This window comes from Osmerus eperlanus, chromosome 3 (genome assembly GCF_963692335.1).
Source record: "Osmerus eperlanus chromosome 3, fOsmEpe2.1, whole genome shotgun sequence".
Classification (NCBI taxonomy): Eukaryota; Metazoa; Chordata; class Actinopteri; order Osmeriformes; family Osmeridae; genus Osmerus; species Osmerus eperlanus.
In genome coordinates, this window is record NC_085020.1 from 3773978 (window position 1) to 3801844 (window position 27867).

The following is a 27867-nucleotide window of genomic DNA, read 5'->3' on the forward strand; positions in this document are numbered from 1 at the left end:
AATTATAATTCTTCATAATTTTTCTTGTTACTTGTCGTCATGCTCCTTAGCAACTTACCTTTATTCCCCACTTGGACATGACCATAACACTTTCTAGTTTTGCTCTGAATGTAAGGATTGTGTGTTTGTGTCCATCCCATTCTGTCCTGGCTAAGAACACTTAGAGCCACACTGCCATGTGAACACTTATCTGCAGACAATGGGGGAGACATTTATCAAATCAAAATGTATTTGTATAGCCCTTTTTAAACGCAAGCTTGTCACAGAGGGCTTCACATACGCCCATAGAACTGCCCCTCAACCAACCTAAACCCTCAAGGTCCCTCAACATTTCTGTGTAACCCAAGTTGCTCAGATCCTGAATGGAACGCATGTCACACCCTCCCCACCACAGTCCCTTAACACTCGGACTCAACATGGTTTATTGCCATTTAAAACTTTAACATTGAGCACAAATGTCAAATTGCCCTCAGATTGACAAGTACGTAAGTATAAATTTCTGTTTATTTGTATTTATTAAATTTGTATTGAATGCTGCCATGGATTTATGCTTAAAGTGTGTGTGTGTGTGTAGGAGAGAGCAAGAGAGTGTGTGTGTGTGTGTGTGTGTGTGTGTGTGTGTGTGTGTGTGTGTGTGTGTGTGTGTGTAAGAGGAATAAAATTAAAGCAAGTGAGTTAGTTCCTTTTTTTTTGTACTGTATGAAATCATCCCACCGAGTTATCTTCTCAGTGAGATATCACTAATTATGTTGGAAGTGTGTAACCATATGATGAAGATCCAGTTAAACCAAGTGTGTGTTCAGGTCCTCTCCTGGCTGTAATGGTCTTACCTCTCACTGGGCCTTTCAGTCCATCGTCAGGGTGCATGGGGGCAATGGTATTGACAACAATATCCAGTAAAAATGCTAAGAATCTGCCCAGTGGGGTTTCCCCTGTAAAATAAATTATGATCATTAACATTTTATATTTTTACATACATTTTCTTACCTTGAATATGACCATTTAGGAATGTAATAATTTTTGCTGGGTTTAATTCAATAGTTTAACCCACCTATATACACACACACACACACACACACAACCTATGTGCTCAACTTGCCCTTAATGGCAAATGTCAGAAATGTTTAACACACTCAATATTGATTTCTTTTCGGATGTTACTGTTGATTTACATTGCCCTTCTATTCTGTGTTTCAGATCATTTTGAGCCCAGGAGTCTCTCAGACATGGGGAGAAGTGCTCCAGGCCCAGCTGCCTATGACTGTGTGTGTGTGTGTGTGTGTGTGTGAGAGAGAGAGAGAGACACACGTCGGCAGAGAGATTGAAAGGAGTGAGGAGAGAGATGGTGACTGAATGCGTAGAGAACTGAAGAGTGAACACCTGTGTTGGGTGCATCTATAGTGTATGAGTCTGAAAAGAGGGGTGTGTATGTGTGAGAAAGAAGTGTGTTGCATTCATGCACCCTCACACTCCCTCTCCTTCTTGCGCACACACACACACACTGGGGGTGTGAGGACGAGGGACGAGAGGGAGAGAGAGGGTTGGTTCTGGTTCTGGTGGTGCTGTAGCAGCACTGAATGGTTTGTGGGTTACAGAGAGATGCAGGCCATACTGTGCTGCGGCAGCAACTCCGGGAGAGGAAGACAAGACACCTGAGAAAGCAGGAAATGGAAAGAACCAGTATTAGTCTTGGGAGAGTGGACTGTGCAAAGGCCAATATTTTGTATCACGCCAGCATGCGGAGACGCAATCCCGTCTGTTTAGAAGTGTTTGTGGGATCCACCTGCTTGGGCGACTGGCTGCCTTGCTGTAGCAGCACGTAAATATTGGAGTTAAGATTACAACTGAAGCCTCCAGTATTGATCGTGCTGCTGAAGCAAAGTTGACCGCTTCTGCATCCGGGACTCACTCGCAGTGCAGCTTAATCCCGCCATAAACATGAAGACCGCAGTTTCAACGATGCTATGAAGGTGTAGGCCTACACCAATGTGATGAGCAGTTTTGACCTTTTCGTCATCATGCTGTACTTTTAGTTGATGAAATTATTTTTTACAGTAGCCTATACTTTTTTTAGAAATGTTAATTTAAATCATTAAAAGGGTCCGCATTTTTGTTTGCATGCGCTTGATCGTGGAGGTCTCGCTTAGCTGACCAACATTCACAATAAGGCTAATTAAAACGGCAAAAAGTTAATTAAATGCGCCGTGTGAGTTTTTGAATGTGACCAATGCGCCTTTTAGTCTAAAGCGTGCAGTCTACATTTTAAATGGACCTAGTTGATCGCAACAATGTGCTTACATAACGTCTGTGCGCTTTTACAATAAAGACTATCTCAAAGCTTCTATATGTCTCTGATGTGTATGTTTACTTTTTGCCCAAAATATTTGTAGGATCACTGATGAGTGAAAGAGACTAATTTCAATTCACATTTTGGCCTTTCTCTTTTGGTTAGCCTCTGGCTTGACGATGGCGACGTTTTTATGCGTTTTATTGCTCTGTGTTGGCTTGGATATAAAGGCCTATTTTAAGCATACACCTACTATTATAGGCTACATAAACATGGGTTATGCTGGGTTTAGATTCACTTATTGTGGACAAGGCCCTGTAACAATTTTCACGTCTAACTTTTGAAACTCATATCGGACATTAGAGGTTTGCCATCGGCTTTCTCAACACCTGGGTCACAAAGGTGGCTTGTTGGGGTGGAATGTGTGAGGGTCCTAGTCGCCATGGGAATGTTATTGAATAAAACATGTCCTTATTATGGACATACGAGAGAATCAGGCTTTTTCAATCAAGATTATTGCGTTCTATTAACCCATTTGCCCTTTCCCGTGTGCATATGGCCTCTGTCATGCAGTCAACATCTAGAAATATAGGATTAAGTAGGCGAGTTCATCTATTCTACAATACCATACAGTTAATTTATGATGAACAAGTGTATACTTCAAAGCGACGGACTGTGATAAGGAAGCCTTTGACGCCGGACACCTCAAAATCTTACTCCAAGGCCGGAACGAACTGTTCACTTTTCCGTCTTTTACACTGAAATATCCCTTGTAGGCCTACTCTACACAGGAAAATACATTGCCTATAGGTTTAATTTGTATTATAGTCTATCAACTTTAAAATTGAGGCTATCCACAAGGCCCATATGCCCTAGATGCAGTGAACAAGGGGAAAGATGCACAATGTTGCTTTAAATAAGCGGTCCACTTATTGTGACTTTTTTTCTACTTCAATAGCTCAGTTTTTTGAACGGTGTATGTATTTTTCCCAACGTGTTTGAATGTTATTTTGCCTATGTGATAATGCTAGGGTGGGTTTTCTGTACTCTTCCCACCTGTGCATTTGAAGGTACAAACCATAGCTAATATAAAGTCCGAGAAGTTACGCCAAAAACTTTGTTAAATGTTAGCCTATATTTCTTTATCTTTTGTTCCCCTTTTTTTCGTTAGATTAATTTTTAAGGACATTTGATATGGTAAAAGTATAGCCTGTATGAATATGAGAATTTGCTTTCAAAATGGTGGGGAAATACAGACGATAATATAGGCAACTTTTTTTCTATGTAAATCTATAGGCCTACAAAAAAAAGAAAGCTAAGTTTTGCCTACACGTAATGTTCTCTTGAGCATGAGATGTGGATTTTAATTTTGAAATGTCAATGTAAGGTGACTAGTGGGGTACTAAAATACCCTGTAATTATGCCAAATGAATGTATATTTTTTTTGTAGACTGCAAAGCTCTAGCCTTTGTTTTGTGCTATTTAATTTGTATATCTTAATCTGTAGTTAAATGCGAACCGGAGAAGGTACCTTATCTCATCTTTTGACCATAACACGTCAAGCAGTCAACTCAAAACACTATAAGCATCTATTGTACAAGCACAGGGAAGAAGTCGACTTTTACATCGTTATGGTCGTTTTACAACTGAACTAGGACCCCATATACCTACATTTTCATGGGCTCTGTCGAAAATGTGTGTGTGCGTCATGATCTATCAGTTATGGGCTCACTATACAAAAAAACATGACGATAAAGATCCTCTACCCTTTCACAACCCTGTTAAATAGCCTATTGCACAAGAAGCCTACAGAACATGGTTATTTAATATATATATATAAATATATATATAAATAAATAAAATATATATTTGTAAAATGTTGATTGCTGAATAGCATCTTTGCAGCATAGCATCTTTTTAATTAAATGAAGTAGCCAGCCTACTCGTTAGTGGGCAAGCAATAGGCAATAAGTCTATAGGCCGTGAGACACATCGAATTTGCCTTTGCTGAAGTTGTTGCCCAATATTCTTAGTGGTGTTTAGTTAAATAGCCTACATTTTAACGGATGTGTGTATGTGTGAATTTAAAAAAGCTGAACGATATAGGCTAAAGATAAGGATTTAGCAACAGCAGCCAGCACATTCCATCGACATTCATTCCGTAATCCTAAAATGCGTATTTAACAAACTTAATGACAAATCAATGTATTTCTATTTAAATATAAAACATTATGGTCGTATTGTTAGAAAGTTAAATATTGATGTGGAAAAAGCAACTTTTTATTTTAATCCCATGTTTGCCCGGCAACAGTCGGCTATATATATACGTGCAGTGACGTGGGTCCTGAATTGTGGTCAGTGCTGACATCATAGGCTCCCATTGCAGTCTGATCCAGGGATTTCCGTTAAGATTTTGTTTCTATAGAAAAAAAAACCCTGCAGAACATAGATGACCAGTGCACAACTCATAATTCACCTGGGTATACACAATTTAGGCCTATGTGAAGCTGCGCGCCATGCCATTTTCGTTAACAACGTATGTAGTGCACTCATGCGTGTGATAACTGTTTCCTATTCCATCTTTTTATTCTGCAGCAAATATAAATGTCGTTGTTTACAAAGAACAGTTCAGATGTATCGCTAAACTAAGAACCATGCACGCACAAGGTCACACGTTCTAGAACAGGTGAGTCATCTCTTCCTGGGCTTTAAGATTAGCTGTGTCACGGCTGTTCTATTTTTTAGGCCATTAACAAAAACAGGCCATATCAATAAGCAAGTTGTATATTGCCAATTAAATAAATAAAAATGTCAAAATGAGCCAAACGAAATCTATCTTAAAGGCCTCGACGACTGCAATCGTTTGACGGTAAGGCCTAGTTATGCAACGAGGTCGAGTCTCTGCTCTGGGATAACGGATCTGGATGCATTGGGGATGATAATTGAGCATCACATGAGAAACTGCGCGTGCCTGACAGTGCCTGAGCAACATAGCATGTCATTTAATGATTCCCGTGTTTCACTTCACCTCACGTGAGCACAGACTACAGCAATAAATGGAGATGTCATTCACAGGAGTGTGTAAAACTCATGAACCTTAATCCCTCCAGCGCAACAAGCAAACAAACAAAAACAGGGTGACATGACATAAAGACACAACGGAGGTTTTATTAGGCAAGGTAGACGACGAGGCTCGAGGGTGACAAGGCATCATATTTCACGTTCCAAAATCAAATTAAAAACGAAAAAAGGGAGAAATCAAATAAGACGGAAAAGAGGTTGCAATCAATGTTTCAATGCAATCAAGCTTGGGATGTGTGCGTGCAGGCAACCTGCATGCCTCTGATTTGGTCATTTAAGAATCATTTGGCGGTTGCTAACACGAGGTGTAGGTGTAGTGTGATCATATGGCTTATAAAAGGAGGGGGAAAACAGACATTTAGCAAAACAAGCTATTCCACTTAACAGACAATTGCAGAACATGTGTGCTGTTTTGATTTTAGACCTGTCATTAACACCTATCATCCGATTAACCCTGATTATTGCAAAACGTTACTTGGAATCCTTATATTTATACCTAAATAATACCCTAAAGCTTATAAGCTGCTAAATGTAGATGTATCCTATATGGAATCACCTTGAAGATGCTTCAGTTAAAGGCTATAGCAAAAGGCATGAAAATCCCAAATCGTCATGATACTAAAGCAACTTACAGTAAGCCAAAATATCGGCAGTGGTATGTATCAGGTACAGGTAACCGTTCTGACAGGCATCCATCAGATAAGCCAGAAGATTTTGCGCCAGCGGAGTTAAGACAAGGGGCGTGGCCTCAGAGTATGCATAACTGAGGAAAGAGAAGAGGGGTGAGACAGCGAGGTTGTCCACCTGAAAAAAAACTAGGGGTGTCAGAAGGATAAGACAGATTAACAGTGCGAGTTCCCCCCAACTTCTGCCGCTCACACGTGCGGTCTTGCAGCGATAGGAACCGTTCTCGTGGGGTACCGAGAGCTTGTCCACGTCTTTAAACTTCACCGAGTCCCAGTTTTTGACATCAAAGTTTCGTACCAGGGGACCGACGTCCATGTCAGTCCGGGAGGGGAGTGGTGTTTCCCGGACAACTCGCAACTTCTCCCTGAACTCCTGCATCTGCTGGAGGAAGCACAGTGGGTCCGTCACATTCCTGAACGACTCGGCGATGTTGAGTGCGCGCCTCTGCTCATCCAGTGCTGCGCTCAGTTTGTTTATCTCCGGATCGTATGCTTGCATCACAACCAGTTTTAGTGTCTCAAAATCGGAGAGAATCTCGCTCTTTTTGTGGTCCAGAGCGCTGATTAGTTTCTCGAAATAGTCCTTTACTTTATCTGCGTCCCTGGAGACCAACTGAAGCGCTTTTTTCTTACTGGCTTCCAGTGTCTCCAGGCAGGATAGTGTATCCGCGCTGCGCCAGGTTTCTACTCCCTGCAAAAGCTCATCGAACGCTCTCTTCTCTTGCTCGTACGCATCCTCCAGGGCACAGAACTTGTGCCCTTTGTGGTCCCCTGTCGTTGCACAAAATCCACAAATGAGTTTTAAGTCTGTTGAACAAAATATATTGAGCGGCTGGCCACAGTGTTGCTTGCAAATTGACATCCTTGGCAGAATTCGGATTTTGTTGTATTTCTCAACAATTCCGCGTAAAGTGTAGTTAGTCTGGATGCTGTTGATCCCGTTGTGCTGAGTCTCCTTACGGCAAGTTGGGCATTTGAACGGAGGTCTCCATTGGGTAGATCGGTTCCCATCCAGAATCCCCTCTAAACACTTCTTACAGAAACTATGAGAACATGGTAAAACTCGAGGGTCATCAAATAGACAGCAGCAGATTGGGCAGGTGAGGTCCTCTTCTAAAAGCTCCATTGTGTTCTGAAACAGATGACAGACTTCAGAGAGAAATCTACCGAGAAGGATCTATGCATTCATTAGACATCATCATTCATACCTACCCGCTAAAATAATCTAGGAGGTAAAAATGCAATTAGCGACATTGAATTATAGCTTTAATAGCGACACATTTGTGCATAGCAGCTCTATTCGGTTCATTGTTTTGAGGTTTAGCCAAATAGCCTAATCAGCATCAATAAACCAGCGTAACACCGTTAACACTGTTGCTATGCGCGCAAAACTGAAAACTACCCTTGTCCCTGTTTTCTGTTTTCCTTTGGACGACCTACTTTTTGTTGCGCTCTGGAAATATAGTTTAGATACATGTCACTAGCCTACTAAATCGTTAACAGAGAACGATAACGTACGTTACAAATGGCTTATCAAACTTGCCAAGCATAGTTTAAAAGATACGTTTCGCAGAAAGATTCAGTTCTGAATGTCCCGTTCATATTTTATGTCGACTAGCCTTCTTCGGTTTGTTCTAAATATCCGGGCGCATAGCCTGTATTGCAAATGTCATGAGGCGAAACACCTACGGACTGTCAAATTACCAATCTAACCGAGGCTATAATGGACTGCGGCCAAATATAATCCGCGCGAGCAGACGTCTCATTGGAACAGTAATGAGCAGGGATGTGACAGCTCTAGAAGGCGTAAAGTAACATGCAATGGGACCCAAAAATCCACTCACCAGATGCTAAAACGCAGAGTGCAACGCAATCATGGCGCTGGCTTGTTGCTGTGCAGACTTTGCTCTGTCCGGGGGACAAAACTTAACCCCTTCAATCCCGCGTTGGTGCAAAATTTAGAAACTGTATTTCTTACGATTGCGATAAAGAGCCCATATGCGATAGCTGATGCGTGTCGAGATTGAATAACCTGAACGTATTAGTGTTGACACGTTTTGTTTTAACATTTTTTACACTTTACAAAATACTGTGCGTTTTGACTGAGAGCAAGATAAATGCACATGATCCCTGGAAGTTGGAGGGGGAGGGGGGCTGTTGCTATGCAAAACATTACAGCGTGAAAGACTGTCAACCAGTACAGTCACCCGGCTTCTGATCACTGCTTCCATCGCCCTACTTTGACAGCAACTTTATTCTGAACATTATTGTCAAATTTGAATAGTTTAGATTAAAACACCACTGATCAAGAGGATGTTGCTTTTGTAACAATTACTAACATTGTTATTCGCGGCCATTTATGAACTTACCATAGTTATTAACATCTAAACACCTATAAGCCGACTGCGCATATAAGTACACTACATCACAAGACCCATCATTCGAATGACGGAGCACTATTATCTTTGCTGGATTCATGGCACAGGTACCATGTTGATATGTTGACTTGCACGTCCATTTCCCTTCATATGTGTTTTGAGCATATAAGTGTGATCGTGCTGTGTTTCCAAGCTTGACACATTGATAACCAATAGCTACCAAGTCACGTGTAAAAATATTTTGACCTTGATTTTCTTCCCTTGTTTCCATGCCATCAGGAGCAACTGCGTATCTTAGCAAGCTATGTGATTGGACACGTTGGCAAGAAGCGCCTGTAGGACCCCTGGCACGTTCGCTGGACTGTCCAGAGGGTGGCGCTGTTTCATATGAGTGGTTATGCCCCGCTCACGCACCTCTAGCGCTCTTTGACTCGTTATTTGAGATCATTTCCGGTTGTTCTGAGTCAGTTCAAGAATGGCTGCAATGTTTACGTGTTGTCTGGGATGCTGCGGAGATGGAGGGTCGGGGCATATCCCTCTTAAAGAAATGCCCACAGTCCAGTTAGACACGCATCACATGGGTAAGTACTTTATGTTCAATTGAGCGTCAATACAGTTGACACTAGACGGGTAAGATTAGGTTAAGAAGCTAGGCTATTGTTAGCTAACGGTGGTACTAGTTGGTACTGTACTTGGAGACCTAACTAGGTAGCTACGCCACATATACCATACGTGATATAAATGTGTTGGGTATAAACACGGACAGTCATAAGATGTTCTAGTCATTAGTTCCCGAGCACATTTCGTTAGCTAGCTCATACGCTCGATCTCCCTCAGCGTGAGCACCAGAGCTTCTTCCGGCCCGGCTAATGTGCTTCTAGTATGACAGTGCTCGTACTCACTGATTCACCGGGTAATGCAATGTTATGTTAATGATTAACCCAAGCTGATGACAACCGAACTATTATATGTATTGTTGTTGTTGTTAACCAACGCATAGCTTAAATCCCCAAACAGTTAATGTTCGAATTTGATTTCACAGGCACAGATGTCGTGATTGTTAAGAGCGGGCGACGGATATGTGGCACAGGTGGTTGCCTTGCTAACGCTCCTTTGCACCAGAACAAGAGCTACTTTGAGTTCAAGATTCAGTCAACTGGTAAGTGATAGCCTGTACAGAATGTGATCCTCAGATAAAGCGAGATGAGGGTTGGGCCCCTATCATTATTTAATTTGTCTCTTTGTGTATCTAGGTGTGTGGGGGATAGGTGTGGCAACCCAGAAGGTGAATCTGAATCAGGTGCCGATGGGAAGGGACACTAACAGCCTGGTGCTCAGGCATGATGGATCGGTGTACCACAATAACGAGGAGAAAAACCGGCTACCGGCCAACAGCTTGCCCCAGGAGGGGGACATTGTGGTGAGTCTGGAGCCGTCTGCAACCTGGCTGTATCAGCTGCCTCGACCATAGATGGAGGGTTCTCTCAGGGGTCATTGTGTTGCTCCAGTCATCATTGCTTCCTAAGCCCCTTTGGTGTCGATCTGAGGTTCTCTGACTTCACTTACTAATGATTGGGGTAACTTCCCAAAGCATCGTTTTAGTTGTGTCGTAACTTTGCTACTATAATGTGCTACTTTTGCTACTATAGCTATGACAGTTGACCACGTCAACCAACAACATTAAAACGAACTGTGATTTCAATCCCTTTTTGTCTCAACAATTAAGTCATCTAGATCAAATATGTACTATTGTTTGATTTGTCACATTTGATTTAACTAGGAAGAATCTCTGAATACACTTCAAAATCATTGTCATCCAAAAGTGAGGATGTGTTAACAGTTGTTTTGTTGTTCCAGGGCATCACCTACGACCACGTCGAGCTGAACCTGTACCTGAATGGGAAAAACATGCACTGTCCAGCATCAGGCATCCGGGGCACGGTGTTCCCTGTAGTCTATGGTGAGTGGGGGGCATCGCTTCCAATTCTGCTGTGGGGGCCAGTTTCCTGGCAGCACCTTTAGTTTCTGCTGAGAGTCTATGTTTGCACAAGAGTTTTATATATAGGTTTATTAGTAGTCTGGCACATCAGGACAAAAGATTAATTACATTTACATTTAGTCATTTAGCAGACGCTCTTATCCAGAGCGACTTACAGGAAGTACAGGGACAGGACATTCCCCCGAGGCAAGTAGGGTGAAGTGCCTTGCCCAAGGACACAACGTCATTTGGCACAGCCGGGAATCGAACCAACAACCTTATGATTACTAGCCAGACTCTCTAACCGCTCAGCCATCTGACCCCCCAAATTCTTCATTAATGATGAAGATTAATTTGAAATCCCTGCAGCAGTACTTCCTTTTGTTTTTTCTACCACAAGGGGGCAATATGGGCCCATTTTGAACATGATAACATCCAGTGGATTCACTTTGTGCTTTCTGTTACAAATCTGCTTCCACATCAAATTGTTACATGACCGATCAAGACTAAACCATGTAACTGCATTGTTTTCTGATCCAACCATCTTACGTGTCTTTGTTCTGTTCTGCTCCAACAGTGGATGACAGTGCCATCTTAGACTGCCAGTTCAGTGACTTCTACCACACGCCTCCACACGGCTTCGAGAAGATCCTGTTTGAACAGCAGATCTTTTGAGCTGCACCTTAAGTTATAATCTGTGTACCCATAATCACACCAAACGCATACACACACACAAACACAACCACACACAGGGTAACTCCTAGCACTCCTAGCTGGAATGTGCTAAGCTTTGTGACCTGTTTTATCTTGTCTGGTGTCTCTCTGTGTGTGTTGCATCCTTTAATACTCAGTGTCCTTAATCTGCTGTTCTAGAGCCAGTTTGGTAGGTTAGTTTTTCACTCGGATCAACTTTAGATGGACGGAAAACTGATCCCAAATCAGCTTTGACGGACAAATAGTGCGTGTGGTGTGCATATGCAGACAACAGACAGTTGTAGTCATTTGATATCGCTTTACCTCTGAAATGATCGTTTTGCTTAATTTGCCAACAAACTGTTTTGGTTTCTGTTTTATTCTCCAATTATGTTTAACTGTGTTTATTCTCTTTCCACCAAGCTCAGCTGTGGCTAAGATACGTGTTTTCTAGCCCTTGTTGGAACTCCTTAAAATGCATTTTCTCTTTCTCCCCTCCTGGGTTGTGACAGATCTAATCAGCTGTCACTCATCCATTCGTGTTCGATTTGTTATTTTCTGAGAACAGGGAGGAAGTAAGTTTGTGTTCTGTGGAGCATCCATGAGAAGCTCATATACCAGGACAGAAAGCCATGTCTTGTGGATAGACGTTACTGCTACGTGTTTGATTATGGAAGGTGACCTCAGAACTCTAAATGCCATACTGAAAGGATGGCATATATCAATATGCCCAAAATATATTTGTATTTATTTAATGTATAGATAGACAACCAGCACTACTAATATTTGTTTCTCCTGAATAGTAAATCTGACCTATTGGTTGTATTATCAGTATTTTTAATTGTTTTATTTTTTTCTGTTTGTGCTCTCCCATTGAGGACATTTGTCACTATTTTAAATGGTTATTCCAAATGTCAACAAACATGTTATTTTCAGGGATATATGCTTTTCCCCATGCTACTGTGTTTCAAAGATCAGAAAGCAAATCCTCCATCAACGTATAACATACTATGATTAATGTTAAAGAATCGCTTGCCTTTGTTTGCACTAATGAGATGTGATTGTCAAACCAAATTCAAAAATATACCGTTGACTACAATAAACTGTTGTGTCTGGAAACATCAATATGTTGGGATACTTTTTACTTGCTTCATTGATAAAAAAAAAAAAAAAAAAAAAGATTTCCCCATCATGGATTTCCAAATGGATTCAGCATCCATTTTTCATTTAGTAAAGTTTTGATATATTATTTTATGAATTATTTCATATGACGATGTTATTATTTGGCTATTTTAATATTTATGGCTTCTGTGTATGAAACTAGCTCATCCATATTATTCTGTAAGCAGCTGACAGATGAGATGACAAGGAATACAATAAAGGTATGACACCATACAGCCAGTGGGATCCCAAGAATGAGGACAACCCCAGCTAATAATAAATATGCATAGCTCCTCCTTCATTTCTGCGTTCTCTTACGTCTTTTGCTCCCCCTCTTTCAACTCATCAGCATAGCTACAGTACCCTGTCTTTCACTGGAGATCCCGAACGTCGGAGGTGGACTCAACATAGCACAGAGCCATGGCAGAAAACGCCGGCTTGGAAAACCATCGCATCAAGAGCTTCAAAAACAAGGGACGTGATGTCGAGGTATGAGAACTTTTGAATACGATGGTCCACAATTGGTTTTAGTTGTGAACAACAACAATAACAGGCCTTTATTTCACTGTAAGCTTTGAAGGAAGCCTAGCCCTGTCGCTAGTTAAGCTAGCTAACGTAGGCTAGCTTCGTTAGCCACTCAGTCTATCTGATGGAAGGGCAGCTTCATGGAAAGATCCCAAAAGCGTCCCTATCAAGACTATGTTAATCCACTTCATGTATCCGTACAGGGACCCGGTCCTCCTTGCGAAGTTAACGTATATTATTACACAATAGGACGATATTTAAGGAAGTTACAGACAAGGAATATTACACCATGGATGGTGTGTGTTCGCTAGCAGTAGCAGCGCAAGTCCTAGGCTATCTGGGTTGGACTCCAGGCCTGCTAACGTCGAAGGCGTAGCTCTACGTCAATCTAAATCTGCAGATGCCGTAGGAGCTAGCACGGGATTGAATTGATGCAGTATACGTCAATATTATGTTAAACGTTATAGAGCCAACTGTTGGATTTGATATGTTAATCCGATTTAAATTGACAGCAGTATGTTTTGAAATAGCGATTTGCTAGCTACGTTATCAAACAATCATGTTAAAGTCGGAGGTGTGCACTTCACGCTCAGGTTAGCAAACGCCCGGCGGTGGCTTAGCTACATTAGCGAGTCTTGATATGTCATTCCTGATCCGTGTTGGTCGTCGACAGCTGTCTGTCTGTCATTCCCATCATCAAAAGTATTGCTTTGAAGAACTAAATCATGATGGAATAGGCCACTTGGCCGAGGTAGTTAGCACCGCAGGTAGCACAATTAAACGCTAGATTAGTAGAGCTAGCTCTAGCTAACTAGGATCTGTCGACTGATTGGCCACACTCGACCATGTTAACAGGTATACAGATGTGTTCACATAGATCTAAGATACTGATTCCCCTTACGGGTTAAGGAGTCTATCTTTGGCCAAAGCGACTGAATAGAACGTACGTCGCTAGGGACAATATTGATGCCTTCATCATCAGATAGATACAATCCAAGTCACCGCCATCTAAAATCCCATGTACTGTTCTAGCTCCATTGGGGGGTTGTTTTGAAACAGTCAGCCAGTGTGATAAGCACATGGCTACTATGACAGACAGACATGGCCAAATGCGCCTCTGCTGCTATTTCAGGCATGCTTATCCTGCTCGAGCTGTCTCTAGAGTCGCAATGTCAGCTCCCGTTGGCTTGACTGCGTTTCAGGGGTAACGACAAGTACCTTGTTTTTATAGCGGAGTGGCGGGTCATGTGAATAGAAGTCCATGCATGGTCAATACTGGTAGAGTATAAGTATATCCTTATTTAGCGAAAGTGCTCTTGTTGGCAAGGCAACAATGTAGCAGTGTTGTCGTTGGATGCTGGTTTTGTCTGGCAGCTTGACTGCAGTTTGTCAGACTGTGGAGCGAGCAAGCCAGGGCCTGCTCACATCCTCTAGAACAGGGGTCCTCAAACTGTTCAGACCAACTGCCACCTCTGATCAAACTAAACCATCCAAGCACCACCATCTAAAAAAAAAAAAAAAATCGCTCTACACCTCCCAAAGTTTGAGAACATCTACTCTCGAACATGCTGCCTTACCCTCCTCGGCGAAAACTCTGAGTAGTTCTGAGTAGATTTATGAGTAGATTCAAACAAGCTGTGGAGAAGGGGCCCAGTCTTTCACCTGTCCAGTCATGGATTAGAGGAGAGATGAAGTGGGCTCCCTCAAGGAGGAGTGAGGGGAGTTTAGGAGGTCTGAGAGGACCCTCTTCCTCTGACCCGTGCCTCGAGACGGTCTGCAGTCACATTACATAAGAGGTAATTTAGGATGGCAATATGAACCGCAGCAAGCAGTCACAAGATCTGGGACCATCTCACTCAGTCATGGGTGTGGGCAAACACACACACAAACACACACAAGCGTGCGTTACTTAACTGTCACTTTCTGGTTTTGTGTGCTGTGCTTGTATTCAGTGTTCACTCACTTTTTTCTGAATCCTCCTCACTTTGCTCTTTCCCTGTTCTTGTGTTTCAGACTATGAGAAGACATCGAAACGAAGTAACAGTGGAGCTGAGAAAGGTAAGGAACATGTTGTGTGTTTTTGTGAGACTTGATTACCCCCCCCCACACACACACACACCATCCTGCTTTCATGTTGACAAGTTCAACCCCGCCCACTAGTTGCCTGGTACTCTGCTGCTGAGGGCAGAGGGGGGGGGCAGAGACAGGGTAGCCTTGTGTGCTCCTGTCCAGTCATCCAGAATGATTGTCTCTCTCTCTGTCGCTCTCTCTCTCGCTGTCTCTGTCTGTCTCTCTCTCTCTATGTCGCTCTCTCTCTCGCTGTCTCTGTCTGTCTCTCTCTCTCTCTCTCTGTCGCTCTCTCTCTTGCTGTCTCTGTCTCTGTCTGTCTGTCTCTCTCTCTCTCTGTCGCTCTCTCTCTCGCTGTCTCTGTCTGTCTCTCTCGCTCTCTCTCTCTCTCTCTCTGTGTGTGTGCCTCGTCCGTCTGACCCTCAAGGCCCAGGGGTCGACCCCAGTCTCTGTCTCCTCCCCCACCCAGGACGGTCAACCTTTCTGTGTGACCTCTGACCCCTGTGAGAGGCCTCCGCCTCTTCTTGTCTGAGTCCTAGCCTCTGACCTGGCGACACAGGCTGGTCTCTGTCACGCTCAGACCTGAGTCATGTTCCAGGGACGTGTGATATGAACAGGCTTCTGAAACTCTCCAGCCCCCAAACCCTTTGTCTTGTGAGAGTCCCTTGCGATCCTTGAAGCACAGTGCGATGCAGGATGTCTTATGTGATCCCAGACTAACAGGGTTTTGGGACCTAGATATGATCAAATTCCATCAGGATTACTATATATATATCTATATATTTCAGTTTCGATGTTTTCTATTTTTACTGTCACCCCTCCAAAAGCCTTTTAAAGATCTCTGGTGGTTCATAGAATATTGATGAAGAAACAATCGCGGCACAAATCAATGTTCCAAATGGGGACTGCCTGCTCCAGAATTAGGTGTCTGAACGGGGGGGAGGTTGTCTGTGTTGCGCAAATTTCCCAGCAAGACTGTCTAGGGTTTTTCTCACTACCTGTCTGCCCTTCTAAACATGATTTACAGGCTCTCTTGCGCAATAAAAAAGCTATATTCCCGCCTTTGAATCTCACTCTCTCTTTCACTCTCTCTTCCCAGAACTCTTTCTCTGAATCCCTTCTGGGATATTCCTGAAGACGCTTGCCTGTCATGGCTCCTTCCCCCCTGGGTCTTAGAGGAGCGAGTTTAGAGAGAACCGTGTCTTTGCGCAGTCTTCCAGGGGTTAAGGTTGCAAGGTGTTCTTCTTTCAGATCTCCCTCTGCATAGGCCTCCGTGCCTCCTTTTCTCTCATCCTCCTCCCTTCCTTTTCTTCTTGTGCCTCTGACGTCTGACAACCCCTGTTCTCCACAGATCACTGCCCCTCCCTCCCGACTGGATATTGCTGTGTCATGTGTTGTCCCTCACTGCCATGTTCTTCCGTGGAGAGTCACGACCTGAGAACTGGAGGTTAAGGGTCTTAGAGAAAGGACCATTTGAAGGGTCATCCAAGGCAATCCTAGTGAGCGTGACAGGACAGTCGAGGGTTCGGCTGCAGCTAAACAGGGTTGTCATGGAGAGCGACCCCTCTTTAAGAGCGGGAGAGACTCAGAGATGAAACGGAAGGAACTGGGTTCCATGCAGATTTGTTCATGTAGATGCGGGATGTCTGTGTGTGTGTGTGTGTGTGTGTGTGTGTGTATGTGTGAGGGGTTGTTATGTCTTGGTACTCTACCAAGAGAGAGAGACACTAGTCAAAGTGGAGAGAGGGCTGGATGGAAAGGGATGTTAGTGAGAACTGTTAAGTGCTGAGTTGGTCTGGCTTGTCTAGCACATTCCATTCTGCCGGAGAGAGGGTGAGGGAGGGAGGGAGAGAGAGGTTTGGATAGGGTTAGAGAGAGGGAGTTGGAGGGAGGGGAGAGCAGAATGTGTCTCGTTTAGTCATTGGTGACGCAAGTCGGCGGCACAACGCACATACTGGAATGTAGGCCAAGGGAATCTCCTCCTACCACTGCCTCACGCTGTCCCTGTGTGTCCGTGTGTGCGCAGTGCAGAGAGTTTATTAGACATGATGTAGACATTGTCCTTGCCTTTCACGCTCCTCCACAACATCCTAGGCTTTATTGACTTGGGGTCGGGGTAGTTTATCCACAAACGCACTCTTGACAGTCGCATATCGTATTGTTCTGCATTCAAACAGATTATGAACGCTGGGTAGATGATGCAATCGCCTCGTTCAGGGGAATAATACCCATGGTGCTTCACACCCAACCTTTTCTCCTTAGTCTTTCAACTCTCTCCTGTCCTCTCTCTCCTGTCCTCTCTCTCCTGTCCGCCAGAGCAAACGAGATGAACATCTACTGAAGAAGAGGAACGTTCCTCAGGACGAGTCTCTGGAGGACTCCGACGTCGACTCTGACTTCAAAGGGGTGAGTGTGTGTGTGTGTGTGTGTGTGTGTGTGTGTACAGTTGGAATACCTGGCATGTGGATCACACTCGGATGACAGCTGCACGCCTTTCCATCACCAGTCACCTACTCCTAGATGAAGTGTGTTCCATATAGGAATATATCCACCAACACACACACACACACACACGCCTTCCTCCACAGCGAGGGTGTATATAATGCCCCCCCTGACCTCCAGAGAGAATGAGCTAGTGAGCAGAGCCTCTGTATTAACTCTGTTTAGACTGTCCGGAGTGCTTTCAGTGCCCTAACAACTTATTAAGACGAATGGCCACTGCAATAAGGTGATGCATTCAGAAAATGTCCCAGTGATGAATGGGCCTGGCATTCTCGGCCTGTGAGCTCATAGGCCAAACACAGTGAGAGAGAACACACAGTGCTGATGAAGCACCTCCAGAGCAGCAGGGGGCGTGTGTGTGTGTGCGTGCGTGTGTGTGTGACATCCGACCTGCCTGTCGTCGTTTGCAGTGTAACCGTTGTGACGTACGTTCTGTCTGTCTCTCTCTCTCTCACTCTCTTTCTCTGTGTCTCTCTCTCTGTGTCTCTCTCTCTGTGTCTCTCTCTTTCTCTCTCTCTGCAGCAGAATGTAACACTAGAAGCCATCTTACAGGTAAGGCTCAACTCTGTGAAAGCAGCTCTCCTCTCTCCTCCACTTTTTGCATTCACGCCTTTTAAACCCGTTTGCTGCCCTCTCTTTCGTCCTCACCACTTTCCTCTTTCCCTCTCCCTCCCTCTCCCCCTCCTCTGAATGTGGTGCTGTAACGTGTTCTCTGGTTTTCTCTCTCTATCGCTGAAGAACGCCACCAGTGACAATGCTGGGGTCCAGCTTAGTGCAGTACAGGCTGCGAGGTCAGCTCCAACACACACAGCCCACGTTGATTCCACACTGACCACATCTCAGCCTGTCTCCGTGATCTAACCCTCCCTCTCTGCTCCCCTCTGGCCTCCCTCAGAAAGCTCCTGTCCAGTGACAGAAACCCCCCCATCGACGACCTGATCAAGTCTGGCATCCTGCCCATCCTGGTCAAGTGTCTGGAGAGGGATGACAAGTGAGTCTCTGTCTCTGTCTCTCTGTCTCTCTCGCTCTCGCTCTCGCTCTCTCTCTCTGTATGCCCATCCGTGCAGGTGTGTGTGCGTGCATATCTTGTGATATAGGCATGCATATAAGTTTTCTCCATGTCTATGTGAGTGCAGGGAGGGAGAGGGGTGGGGGGGGGGGGTGAGGGGGAGAGAGGGAGGAGCAGGGCAGTGTGTCAGTCCTTCTAGTTTTGGGCCAACTCAAATAAAACAGCATTCCTGACCCCCCCCCCCCCCCCCCCCCCGAGTTCCCCTGTTCCCAGGACCCTGGGTTCAGGAAGACTGTCACCGTAGCAACGCGTGGCATGCGCTGTCGTGGCGACCACAGCTGCATCCTGCCAGACTTTGAAGGATCTGGAACCACGGTGGGTGACGGGAACCCCCCGCCCCCTGAACACTCCCTGGACGAAGCTCTGCAGGGAGGCTGAGCTGGGATCAGTTAGTTCACCCCCTCTGTCTCATCCCTCACACCAACAGGGAGGGAACACTGAATGGGGAGTCAGGTAGCTGAGCGGTTAAAGAATCGGGCTAGTAATCAGAAGGTCGCTGGTTCGATTCCCGGCCGTGCCAAAAAATGACGTTGTGTCCTTGGGCAAGGCACTTCACCCTACTTGCTTCGGGGGGAATGTCCCTGTACTCACTGTAAGTCGCTCTGGATAAGAGCGTCTGCTAAATGACTAAAAAAACAAACAAACACTGACCTCAAGTCAGTGTTCTGCCACAGAAGATGACACGGACCATACCATATGGGGAGAGGGGGGGTGCTTTCATTTTATAAACTGGGGTTCTCTCTCCCTCTGTCTCTCTTATTCTCTGAGAGTCCATTCTCTCTTCTACGCTCCCCCCCCCTTTCTTGTCTGTGTGTTCCTGACCTGCTCCTCTTGTGTGTCCTGCAGTCCATCCCTCCAGTTCGAGGCTGCCTGGGCCTTGACCAACATAGCCTCTGGCACATCACAACAGACGCAGGCCGTGGTCAAGTCCAGTGAGTTCAGCGTGTTAGTGTGAGAGAGACGTCGCACAGAGAGTGTGTTTTTCCTCTTAGTGTGTGTGTGTGTGTGAGACCATCTAATTGTGTGTGTGTGTGTGTCCAGATGCAGTCCCCCTGTTTCTGAGGCTGCTCCACTCCCCCCACCAGAATGTGTGTGAACAAGCCGTATGGGCGCTAGGCAACATCATTGGTGAGTGTTCCCGTCCGTGACGGCTCGCTCACAGCAGCAGGCATCCTAGTGTGGTTAGAAGCTAGAGGGGCTTCTCCAGAAGAGGCTTCCTGAGGCCTGACAGGAGCCATGTGGCCACTTCTACATCACTGTATACTATGATCCCTACATCACTGTATACTACGATCCCTACATCACTGTATACTATGATCCCTACATCACTGTATACTATGATCCCTACATCACTGTATACTATGATCCCTACATCACTGTATACTATGATCCCTACATCACTGTATACTACGATCCCTACATCACTGTATACTACGATCCCTACATCACTGTATACTACGATCCCTACATCACTGTATACTATGATCCCTACGTCACTGTATACTATGATCCCTACGTCACTGTATACTATGATCCCTACATCACTGTATACTATGATCCCTACATCACTGTATACTATGATCCCTACATCACTGTATACTATGATCCATACTAAAAGAGGATGACCAGCATTATAGGTAGGAATCAAGAGTCAAACTAAAAAGAGGATCTGCAAATAAATTGCGCACAATTTGGGAGTTTGTGATTATGTAAAAGAATAGTGCTTAAGTTGTAGATGGAAACTTCATGATGATGATGATGATGATGGTATGCCCCAGGTGATGGGCCCCAGTGCAGAGACTACGTGATCTCCCTGGGCGTGGTCAAGCCCCTGCTGTCCTTCATCAACCCCTCAATCCCCATCACCTTCCTCCGCAACGTCACCTGGGTCATCGTCAACCTCTGCCGCAACAAGGACCCCCCGCCCCCCATGGAGACAGTCCAGGAGGTGGGTGTGTGAATAATTTGTGGAAGTTTTGATGGCTGTGTCTGGGTATTCCTCCCCCTGGTGTATGGCAGTATAATATCCTCTGTTCTCCTGTCAGCTGACATTTTTATCTTGCTAGCACACACTCAACTAGCAGCTAGCAGGCTGACTGTCTCATTTCAGCAGAAATTTGTGTACCTCTGTAATTGGTTTGTCTTATCAGACCGATACTTACATGCTAAGTGCAGCAAGCAGGTTTATTCAGATTGGCTTGTTAAATAAGTAATTGTGTGGCTAGCTAGCAGCCTGATCCTCGTTTGTTTGCAAGTATTTTGACAGGGAGGTTTTTTAGCGTGTAAGCTAACTGGGACAGATGGCTCTCCGGGTCCAGTTTAGCAGCAGACTGCAGAGTCATGCTGACTTCCCCTGATGGCTGTCTTGCCACTCATGAAGATGTGAAGATGCACAGTGTCAGGGTGACAGTTTTATTATATAGGCTATAACTATAAATATCTATTACATAGATATATTTTTTTTACTTTTGTGATGAGTGGAAAGAAACAGGAAATGTAGAGGGGAGGACACGCAGGAAATGACCCACTACACTGAGACTTTAGCTTAAAGTGTACTGACTCTACCCGGGGCCCCCCCGCTGTGACATTTACAGCCTGGTTTTGACACGTCGTCATCTCTCTGCCTCCCTCTTTCTCCCTTCCCATCACCCCTCTCTCGCAGATCCTGCCTGCGCTGTGTGTTCTCATATACCACACTGACATCAATGTAAGTACACGTATCCCTCTTCCTTACAGGTGAAAGGTTACCCTGCTTTGAAATCAATGGGTAGACAAAGAAATAACAAAAAATCAAAGCTCTGTGTGTGTGTTCGTCCAGATCCTGGTGGACACGGTGTGGGCTCTGTCCTACCTGACGGACGGGGGGAACGAGCAGATCCAGATGGTGATCGACTCGGGCGTGGTGCCCTTCCTGGTGCCCCTGCTCAGCCACCAGGAGGTCAAAGTTCAGGTGAGGCCCCCCACAGATGAGTGGATATCAACTCTGTAGGTTTCCTGTCATGGCCATGTGCCGCAGACTTCCTGGTGTTGACTTCCTGTGATGTCACGTCCTGTAGACGGCAGCTCTCAGGGCGGTAGGGAACATAGTGACGGGGACGGACGAGCAGACCCAGGTGGTGCTCAACTGTGACGTCCTGTCCCACTTCCCCAACCTGCTCACACACCCCAAGGAGAAGATCAACAAGGTCAGTCTCTCAAGGACAGAAGAAGAAGAAGAAGAAGTCTTTCTGTTCTCTTCTTCTGTTCTCCTGTCTCCTGTTGCCAGGGGCGACACGCTCTTCAGACTCGGCATGCAGTCAGCGTTGTTTCTGTAGTAGAATAGAATACTTGTAACCAATCTTCAATCTCTTTCTTGGTTATGTAGAAGAACAACAGCTTGTTATGTAAAATGACGACAGCTGTCATACTAACTGACTTGAATTGAGTTTTATGAAAGAAATGTCATGTTTATTGATTTGTTTCTCTCTCCTCTCCCTCCCCCCCCCCCCATCAATCAATCAAAGCTCATTTTTATCGTCACAGCCCCACATATTGGCCCGTGTCAAGTGAGCTGCATGTCATGTGAGATACATGTCAAGTGAGCTGCATGGTTTGACGGCGTGTGTTTGGCCCGTTTCCAGGAAGCGGTGTGGTTCCTGTCCAATATCACGGCTGGAAACCAGCAGCAGGTTCAGGCTGTTATTGACGCTGGTCTCATCCCCATGATCATCAACCAGCTAGCCAAGGTGTGTGTGTGTGTATACGCACAACATGCATGTGCCATGTTTTAAAGGAACACAAGCATGTGTGTGAGTGAGAGAGACACTGAGGGAGAACCAGGCCAGGGCCATAGTGTGACAGCTTGTGTCTCTGCAGGGGGACTTTGGGACCCAGAAGGAGGCAGCCTGGGCCATCAGCAACCTCACCATCAGTGGGAGGAAAGACCAGGTGAGCCTGCCGCCTGGACACACACACACTGGGCTACACACACACACACACACACTGGGCTACACACACACACACACGCTGGGCTACACACACACAATGTTCCCACTGGGATAATCACACACACACACACAGGGGGCCTGCTCCTTACCCACACTCGATGACATGCCCCACACACACAGCCAGGAAGTGTGATTGTGTGCCCTGGAAAGATTATGAGGGATTTGTCTGAAGGCGTACTCCTCCATTGATGAACTGTTATGACTAAAATGATCCATCTTCATCACTTCACGATTTTTATTCAGCTCCTTTTGACCGTGTGTGTGTGTGTGTGTGTGTGTGTGTGTAGGTGGAGTACCTGGTGGATAAGAACGTGATCCCTCCGTTCTGCAGCCTGCTGGCGGTGAAAGACTCCCAGGTGGTGCAGGTGGTGCTCGACGGGCTGAAGAACGTCCTCATCATGGCTGGAGAGGAGGCCAGCACCATCGCTGAGATCATAGAGGAGTGTGGAGGTATGTGTGGGCTGAGGCACGGACGTGTGGTGTGTGTGTGTGGTAAGGTGTGTGTGTGTGTGTTTCTGACTGGATCCTTTCCCTCTCAGGTCTTGAGAAGATTGAGAATCTTCAGCAGCACGAGAACGAGGACATCTACAAACTAGCTTTTGAGATCATAGACCAGTACTTTTCAGGAGATGATGTGAGTTTACATGATCATCAGCATACAGAGACACGTTAACACACACGTTACTGTATCTCTGCCATGGGAACATTTAGCTCACTTTTCTCACTACTCTCTCTCTCTCAGATTGATGAGGATCCCAGTTTGATCCCTGAAGCCACTCAAGGAGGAACCTTCAACTTTGACTCCGCCCCCAACATGCAAACAAAGGAGTTCAATTTTTAGTAGCCGGGCTCTGATTCGTTCAACCAGCTGCACGGGTACTGTCCAACCATCACTGACATTCATCCACCCCCCCCTCCAAACCTGGCAACCTGGTACCCAAGGATCAACTCCACAAGTCTTTAATATGGAATGGAAACAATCTATCGAAGGATTCACCACCACCACAATAAGCCACCACGAACACACTGAGGAGTGTAAAATTCACCCCTCACTCCTAACATGACAACTGTATTCTGGAGTCCTGCTCATCCATCCAGCACCTCTACAAATCTGGCAACTGGTGAGGGCAGGATTTTCATCATGAAAATCAATAGGAAGGGATAGCCCAAACAGGGCCTGTTTGGGCTATAGTTTGGAATTGCCGTGCACACTCGCGCACACACACTCGCACACATGCATTCAGTTTGACAGTTAAGGATAATTTGTTTGCATATTTGTTTTAGGAGCCTTCATATCACATTTGGGGAAAGGAATACTGCTGTTTGTTTGTAGTTTTATTTGTGCTTTCCCTCCCATGGATTGTCCCCTGGTGTTGTCACACACATGCGCACAGGCACACACACACACAGGCACAAGTTTGCCAGACACCCCATGAACTCTTTCACCCCCCCCCCCCCCCCCCCCCCCCCCCCCCCCCCAGAGCTAAGCCATGAATTACCACGGAAACCTGTTGCCCTTCTCATGGAGTCCTGGACCAAGGGAAGGGGCAGGGCTTCAGCAGGAAGTGATTTCTGTGTGGACAGACTGACTGACAGACATTTTATGACTTGATGTCACTTTTTTTCTTTTTTCCTCATGATTTTCATTGGATTATCTTGGATTATCATGCTTAATGATTTGTATGTATCAAAGGAGAAATTATCCAAAAAATGTGGGGGAAAATTCCACAAAATTACAAACATTTTGCAAAACTAGTCCTGGGAGATTTAACCAGATGTAAATTTTGCTCTAATTCAGGGGAGAGCAAAAACAAAAAAGCTTCATTGTTGTGAAAACGTGTCAACCTGCAGAGGGAGGAACACTAAAGACAAGAGGAACATCTCGGCTGCAGCCATTTCTCCCAGAGGACATAATACACTGCGACACAAGTACTGTCACATCCTGTGAAGTCAGGTAGTGATGTCACTGCTTTCATCTCCAGCGTTGTCAAGGGAAACTTAACCTGAACAATTTAACACAAGAAAAGTCAAACAGAAGCCAACTTGTTTTACTTAGCTGATCTGTTATTTTTCTTTTAGCATTTTTTTTTTTTTTTATTCCTCCCTGCCTTTCTCAAAAAAAAATGTATTTTATATAAAGAAGGAATAAACTATTTGGCTTCTGGTTCAGGCTATAGAGCTTCCATGTTGGCACATGTTTTTATTTTGACCATTATTTTGTGTGTTCTTCAGTCTTATGCACATTTTTGAGGAGATCTTGTGTCTCTTCTATAGAGAGACCAGCCCTCCAACTGAAGACTCAAATAAGAGGACTAGTTGACCTAAAGTACTTACTTTTATTTTTCATTTTATATTTTTCTTCTTTCCCAATAGGTCACGTTTCTTCAACAACACGAGTAACTGTACAAAAAAATGCAGTGTGTCTCCGTGCCGTCATGAGAATATGGAAATATACTTATAACGCCTGTTCAGCGCTGCAGCAGCAGACAGTGTTGGGCTGGACTCCACAGAACCAGAACCCATTTACTGTCGTGATGGACGGGGAAATGTTCTTTAGTTTTTATTTTTTTATTTTTTTATTATACTTTTTTTTCAAACATGCATTTAATGTATAGTGATGATGACAAGTTAATGAATTGGGAAATCGAGCTGTGGTAATGGTGTCCCTGCTGTTTTAATGTACCGTCCCAGTGGGTGTCTCCTCTGCAGAGTTCAGGGGAGGAGGGGGGGCTGTGAACCCCCCCCCGGCCTCTTGTAGACTAACAATCCTCTGTTTGGCTGCTGCTAACTACTGAGCGATGGGCAGGGCAGGGGGATAGAGGTGGGTTCAGGAAGGAGGGCAGAGCAGGGTTCTGGGAGCAGCCAAGGCTTGTTAATCTGGAGGTCTGCTTGTTGATGTCTTATGAACGAAATCATACGGCGGGGTGGGGGGAGGGCAGGGGGTTGTACAGTTCTGAGGGTCTAGCCTAGCACCCTAGGACAGAGCCACTTTAAAGATTCACAATTTATTTGTCTTGTATCTAAGCGATACAAGCTAATGTTTGCAAGATTTTACTTGCAGAAGAGAAAAAAAAGTTGTTTTTAAATAAAAGCATAAGAAATGCAACAGCGTTCTGGCCGCAGATTGTTTATATCTTTTTATAAATTTTAAGATTGAATTCTTCTCTTTAAGGTGGCTCCCTGCATATTAAAGACAAGAATGAGTTGAAATTCATTGTGCCTTTTGTTTTTCATTTCTTAAAAAAAAAGTCAAGAGAACCAAACTTTTTTTCTCTCTTGAAAAGGACAAACAAACAAACTAACGGAAGCAATGAAATGCTTAGAGCAAACTGGGAGTATTTTACAAATGGGGGATGTACTGTCATGTGGTCACTCTGTCACTGGAGCTGAAGCCACGTGATTGGTCAATGCTGCTCTCTGCTGTGGAGAGTTATACAGTTAGGTCCATAAATATTTGGACATTGACACAATTTTCATCATTTTGGCTCTGTATACCACCACAATGGATTTGAAATGAAACAATCAAGATGTGCTTTAAGTGCAGACTTTCAGCTTTAATTTCAGGGTATTTACATCCAAATCAGGTGAACGGTGTAGGAATTACAATACATTTTATATGTGGCCCCCCCCTTTTTAAGGGACCAAAAGTAATTGGACAATTGGCTGCTAAGCTGTTCCATGGCCAGGTGTATGTTATTCCCTCATGGGAGTTCGTTATTTCATTGACAAGGAGCAGATAAAAGGTCTAGAGTTCATTTCAAGTATAGTATTTGTGTTTGGAATCTGTTGCTGTCAACTCTCAATATGAAGTCCAAAGAGCTGTCACCATCAGTGAAGCAAGCCATCGTTAGGCTGAAAAATCAAAACAAACCTATCAGAGAGATAGCAAAAACATTAGGTGTGGCCAAATCAACTGTTTGGTACATTCTTAAAAAGAAAGAACGCACTGGTGAGCTCAGCAACACCAAAAGACCCGGAAGACCACGGAAAACAACTGTGGTGGATGACAGAAGAATTCTTTCCCTGGTGAAGAAAAACCCCTTCACAACAGTTGGCCAGATCAAGAACACTCCAGGAGGTAGGCGTATCTGTGTCAAAGTCAAAAATTAAGAGAAGACTTCACCAGAGTAAATACAGAGGGTTCACCACAAGATGTAAACCATTGGTGAGTCTCAAAAACAGGAAGACCAGATTAGAGTTTGCCAAAAAACATCTAAAAGACCCTGTACAGTTCTGGAACAACATCCTATGGACAGATGAGACCAAGATCAACTTGTACCAGAATGATGGGAAGAGAAGAGTATGGAGAAGGGAAGGAACTGCTCATGATCCAAAGCATACCACCTCATCAGTGAAGCATGGTGGAGGTAGTGTTATGGCGTGGGCATGTATGGCTGCCAATGGAACTGGTTCCCTTGTATTTATCGATGATGTGACTGCTGACAAAAGCAGTAGGATGAATTCTGAAGTGTTTCTGGCAATATTATCTGCTCAGATTCAGCCAAATGCTTCAGAACTCATAGGACGGCGCTTCACAGTGCAGATGGACAATGACCCGAAGCATACTGCGAAAGCAACCAAAGAGTTTTTTAAGGCAAAGAAGTGGAATGTTCTGCAATGGCCAAGTCAATCACCTGACCTAAATCCAATTGAGCATGCATTTCACTTGCTAAAGACAAAACTGAAGGGAAAATGCCCCAAGAACAAGCAGGAACTGAAGACAGTTGCAGTAGAGGCCTGGCAGAGCATCACCAGGGACGAAACCCAGCGTCTGGTGATGTCTATGGGTTCCAGACTTCAGGCTGTCATTGACTGCAAAGGATTTGCAACCAAGTATTTAAAGTGACAATTAGATTTATGATTGTTAGTTTGTCCAATTATTTTTGGTCCCTTAAAAAGGGGGGGGCACATATAAAATGTGTTGTAATTCCTACACCGTTCACCTGATTTGGATGTAAATACCCTGAAATTAAAGCTGAAAGTCTGCACTTAAAGCACATCTTGATTGTTTCATTTCAAATCCATTGTGGTGGTATACAGAGCCAAAATGATGAAAATTGTGTCAATGTCCAAATATTTATGGACCTAACTGTAATTGTTCTCCTGTCTTATTTACCAAACATTGTAACTCATTATGACATCACAACTGCTCCTTGCACCCATAACCCATAGCAACACCTTCACAAGCCACACTGGTCATCGTCACCATAATTCTTCCAATCAGGGGATTTTGATGACATCATTTCCTCCCATGGCCTCGCCCTCAGGACATTGGTCTCTGTATTACTGATCCTAACCAAAATAAACTTGCTGTTAGCCGTTGGATCCACTTCTGCCAGTCTTCTGATTTTGTGTGTGTGTGTGTGTGTGTGTGTGTGTAAGATGGTCTGAGAGAGTGTAGGTGTCAATTTACAATTTAGTGGGATTTTGTAGCCTAATGTTAACAGCTAACCT

At 44.6% G+C, this 27867-nt stretch overlaps 3 protein-coding genes across 9 annotated transcripts; 2 read left to right on the top strand and 1 right to left on the bottom strand.

Annotated features, from left to right (window-relative positions):
• Positions 1 to 1066: 1066 nt before the first annotated feature.
• On the bottom strand, positions 1067 to 8562 carry trim13 (tripartite motif containing 13). 4 transcript variants are annotated; one of them, XM_062456569.1, is made up of 3 exons: positions 8424 to 8562; positions 6001 to 7186; positions 1067 to 1652 (listed from the first exon to the last, which is right to left on the bottom strand). In XM_062456569.1, the coding sequence occupies exons 1-3, from the start codon at positions 8436 to 8438 to the stop codon at positions 1465 to 1467; spliced, it is 1389 nt and encodes a 462-aa protein (XP_062312553.1). In that variant the 5' UTR covers positions 8439 to 8562; the 3' UTR covers positions 1067 to 1464. The 4 variants fall into 4 exon arrangements, with proteins under 4 accessions (XP_062312553.1, XP_062312555.1, XP_062312554.1 ...); XM_062456571.1 differs by lacking the exon at positions 8424 to 8562 and adding an exon at positions 7899 to 7968; XM_062456570.1 differs by lacking the exon at positions 8424 to 8562 and adding an exon at positions 7267 to 7889.
• Positions 8563 to 8760: 198 nt separating this feature from the next.
• Positions 8761 to 12228, top strand: spryd7b (SPRY domain containing 7b). Its single transcript, XM_062456574.1, has 5 exons — positions 8761 to 9013; positions 9475 to 9591; positions 9686 to 9852; positions 10290 to 10392; positions 10988 to 12228. Exons 1-5 carry the CDS (start codon positions 8908 to 8910, stop codon positions 11083 to 11085), a joined length of 591 nt encoding a protein of 196 aa, XP_062312558.1. The 5' UTR covers positions 8761 to 8907; the 3' UTR covers positions 11086 to 12228.
• A 366-nt stretch (positions 12229 to 12594) lies between these two features.
• Positions 12595 to 27747, top strand: LOC134017182 (importin subunit alpha-4). Of its 4 annotated transcripts, none has more exons than XM_062456560.1 (17): positions 12595 to 12753; positions 14803 to 14847; positions 17173 to 17262; positions 17881 to 17910; positions 18097 to 18149; positions 18254 to 18349; positions 19274 to 19359; positions 19469 to 19555; positions 20206 to 20375; positions 21090 to 21134; positions 21246 to 21377; positions 21484 to 21612; positions 22048 to 22152; positions 22283 to 22354; positions 22701 to 22863; positions 22953 to 23047; positions 23156 to 27747. In XM_062456560.1, exons 1-17 carry the CDS (start codon positions 12685 to 12687, stop codon positions 23252 to 23254), a joined length of 1566 nt encoding a protein of 521 aa, XP_062312544.1. In that variant the 5' UTR covers positions 12595 to 12684; the 3' UTR covers positions 23255 to 27747. The 4 variants fall into 4 exon arrangements, with proteins under 4 accessions (XP_062312544.1, XP_062312542.1, XP_062312545.1 ...); XM_062456558.1 differs by having other exon boundaries at positions 17881 to 17909; positions 18090 to 18149; XM_062456561.1 differs by having other exon boundaries at positions 17884 to 17910.
• The last annotated feature ends 120 nt before the right edge of the window (positions 27748 to 27867 follow it).